Genomic DNA, 2,816 nt, shown 5'->3' with positions numbered 1-2,816 from the left:
CCCTCTCGCGGCATCCTGTCCGCGAAGACGACAACACCTCCCACAGGACCCTTTACGGCTACATGTCAGAAAGGCAGACAGACAAAGCAAATTAATGGGAATGCTCCGTTCCTTCTCGGACTCACACGAAGGCGCGCTGACACCAGGGCACTCAAAGCCCGCGCTCCGGCCTCTGATACCTCCCTGTGGGTGCAAGCTCGCGCTGCTGCCATAAAGCTGCGGCGGAACACGGTGCAAATCACTGCGCACTGGGAGTTGCCGCTGCTCCCTGTTATCCTCGCCGCCTCTCTTCTCCGCCGGAAGTGGAGGAAGTGGCACACGCATCACATCGATCGTGCCGCTCCTCGTCCCACGCGGCTTCGCCTCGCCCAAGTGTATACAAATCCAGGGCAAACTCACCGCATCTCACTGTCTCTGACCAAAGTTCGCTTTTTACAAATACACATCCGTGCTTAAAGGTCAGCTCTTGATGCCACGCCTCCTATAAACCGCACCTGCCGTATTTTACATGCTTTACAAAAGTCCAGATTGTCTCAGATGATCTAGCTTCTCCCGTGTGAGTCAGCCAGCTGCCGACGTCCACACCGCTGCTGTCCCATTTCAGCAGATGAGAGTGTGCGTGCGCGGCTGTATCGCACAGACAAAGAGGCTGATAACGATTCTTATAGTCGTCCTCCACTTCACTCGGATTCAAGGGCTTCTGCTTCCGACACCCGCACGCCTCAAACGCCGCCCCCACCCCACGCGACCAACCCACCCTCACAACCACACACACACCACACCCACACACCCACACACAACACCACGTGTGTGTGTGTGTGTAAGCAGAGCCCTTGAATCCGAGTGAATGTGAAACTAGTAGAGAATGTTATCAGGGTCTTTGTCTGCCTGATAATCGGGACAACAAGCACACTCTACCATCTGCTGGAAATGGCACAAGCACATAGTCATGGCTGACTCACACTAATGCTACAGCTTTTATGAACTAATCATTTTTGTAAAACAATCTGGACTTTTGTAAAGCATGAAAATAATCACAGTGAGGAGCTTTATAAGGATCATAGACTGACCCTTTAATAGATGTTATTTTAGAAAATTGCACTTTTTCAGATAAGTAATGTCTGAGTTTGCCCTTGGATTTGTATTACACTGTAGTGACAGGCCGAGATAGTCGAGAGAGCCTTCTGACACTTCATCGATGTGATGCGTGTCAGACACTTCCTCACTTCCTATACCCAAAGAATGAGTCAAACATCAGAGAGACAGAAGCATCTGTCCGTTTAAGAGCAACTCCAGTGATTCAGTATTGCACTTCCATAAAGCTCTCCTCAACTTTATGGAAGTGCAATACTATACCACAGGTAACGTATATAAATATCCTGACTTTTAGTCCCTATTGTCAAATTGCCTATTGAGTCAAAGGGAACTACATTTCCCATAATTTGGCTTTGTTCTGCCTTTCTGACATGTATTTAAAGGCATCCTGTGGAGTTTTCTTGCAAATTCTTTCATGACACATGTTATATGCATTTCATCCTCGTTAAACATCAGCAAAGCCCTTTATTAAATCCTGCATTGTTTCTGACTAGCTAGAGGGGTCTTAAGGTCTTCCAGTATTGTGGCACACATCTGACTCATACACATGGATCAATGTGGAAATGTTCTTCTCTAACCGTTTTTTCATTTTTATACTTATTCAGAAGATGACATAAAGGTCGAGGCTACAAAAGTGGACAGCAACGGCACAATGGCTGGAGTTTCTACACTGCCACCACAAACACATACACACACACACACACACACACACACACTGATGTAATTCTTTTGTAAATATACTTACCGGGGAGCCGTTTTCCTTCAGGGCAGCAGGGGCCTCCCGCGGGCTGACGACTCCATAGTTCTGAAGTAGAGAGAAACAGTGTGATTTACAGTAATGAGACTTATGGGCACAGTTTATTAACTTCCTAATATGAAGTAAGTCCAGTTTCATTAAAGAAATACAATAAGTGAGCATACAAAGAAGCATTACTTCAATCAGCATATTCGTCATAATCAGTCATTAGTAATAAGGGAGCCACACATTTAAAGCAGCACTCAATTATTATTATTTTTTAAGCTTTTGATCCATTTTGTACAAAAATATGGATTAGAACTGCTTCAAAGACATCATTTTAGGCAACCTGAAGCAACGCTGTGTCCAAAATCTGCATTATACACACTGTCATAGTATGCTGTTTTAGCAGCTAGTATGTACAAAAATATGAACATACTTTATCAATATACTATTTTATACTAACTGGAAAGGATACAATATGTGTGATGATGGACCAATCAACTGCGACTTAGGAAAGCAATTTAACTTTAACATCAAAATGTTTTTCAGAATACTTTGTTTAACCAAGATTTTCCCCTCCACATATCATTTATTTACATTGTTTTCCCAGATGTATGAGGAGCTCCTCCATTCCCTTTGTTCCTTTATTTAGTATGCACACTGTCTGCTTTGATTGTGCTTTATTTAGTAACTTTTCTAGTAACTTTCCTAGTTTGAACAGTTGAGTATGTAGTGAACACCGGCTTACAATCACTATCTAGTATGGAAACCTTTCTCATGTTGCTGTAATTAATAACCTTAATAAAATGTTGTTACAATTCCTGAACCCTGGTACAGACCTATTTCACAGAAGACATTTTGGCATTTCACTGTGGGGAGAAGCACAGGTGTAATTGATAACATAAATAAAGGTCCTGGTATTGTTCGTGCTGGCTCACTGCCATGGCTCACTGTGGCACTTAATGGAACTGAGCCGTCGTTA

General features: G+C 43.5%; 1 protein-coding gene across 5 annotated transcripts in view; it reads right to left on the bottom strand.

Annotated features, from left to right (window-relative positions):
- Positions 1–2,816, bottom strand: part of LOC118328286 (band 4.1-like protein 1) — a 77,936-nt gene that overhangs the window by 5,240 nt on the left and 69,880 nt on the right. For all 5 annotated transcript variants that reach the window (XM_035661941.1, XM_035661940.1, XM_035661942.1 and 2 more), the window contains one exon: positions 1,841–1,900. In XM_035661941.1, coding sequence (XP_035517834.1) covers positions 1,841–1,900 — 60 coding nt within the window. The remainder of the gene's footprint in view (positions 1–1,840; positions 1,901–2,816) is intronic.

The sequence above is a fragment of the Morone saxatilis genome, unplaced genomic scaffold (assembly GCF_004916995.1).
Source record: "Morone saxatilis isolate NCDOM2014 unplaced genomic scaffold, NCSU_SB_2.0 Contig18, whole genome shotgun sequence".
In the NCBI taxonomy this organism is placed as follows: Eukaryota; Metazoa; Chordata; class Actinopteri; family Moronidae; genus Morone; species Morone saxatilis.
The sequence above is the reverse complement of the archived record's forward strand: the minus strand, read 5'-3'. Positions and strand labels throughout refer to the sequence as shown.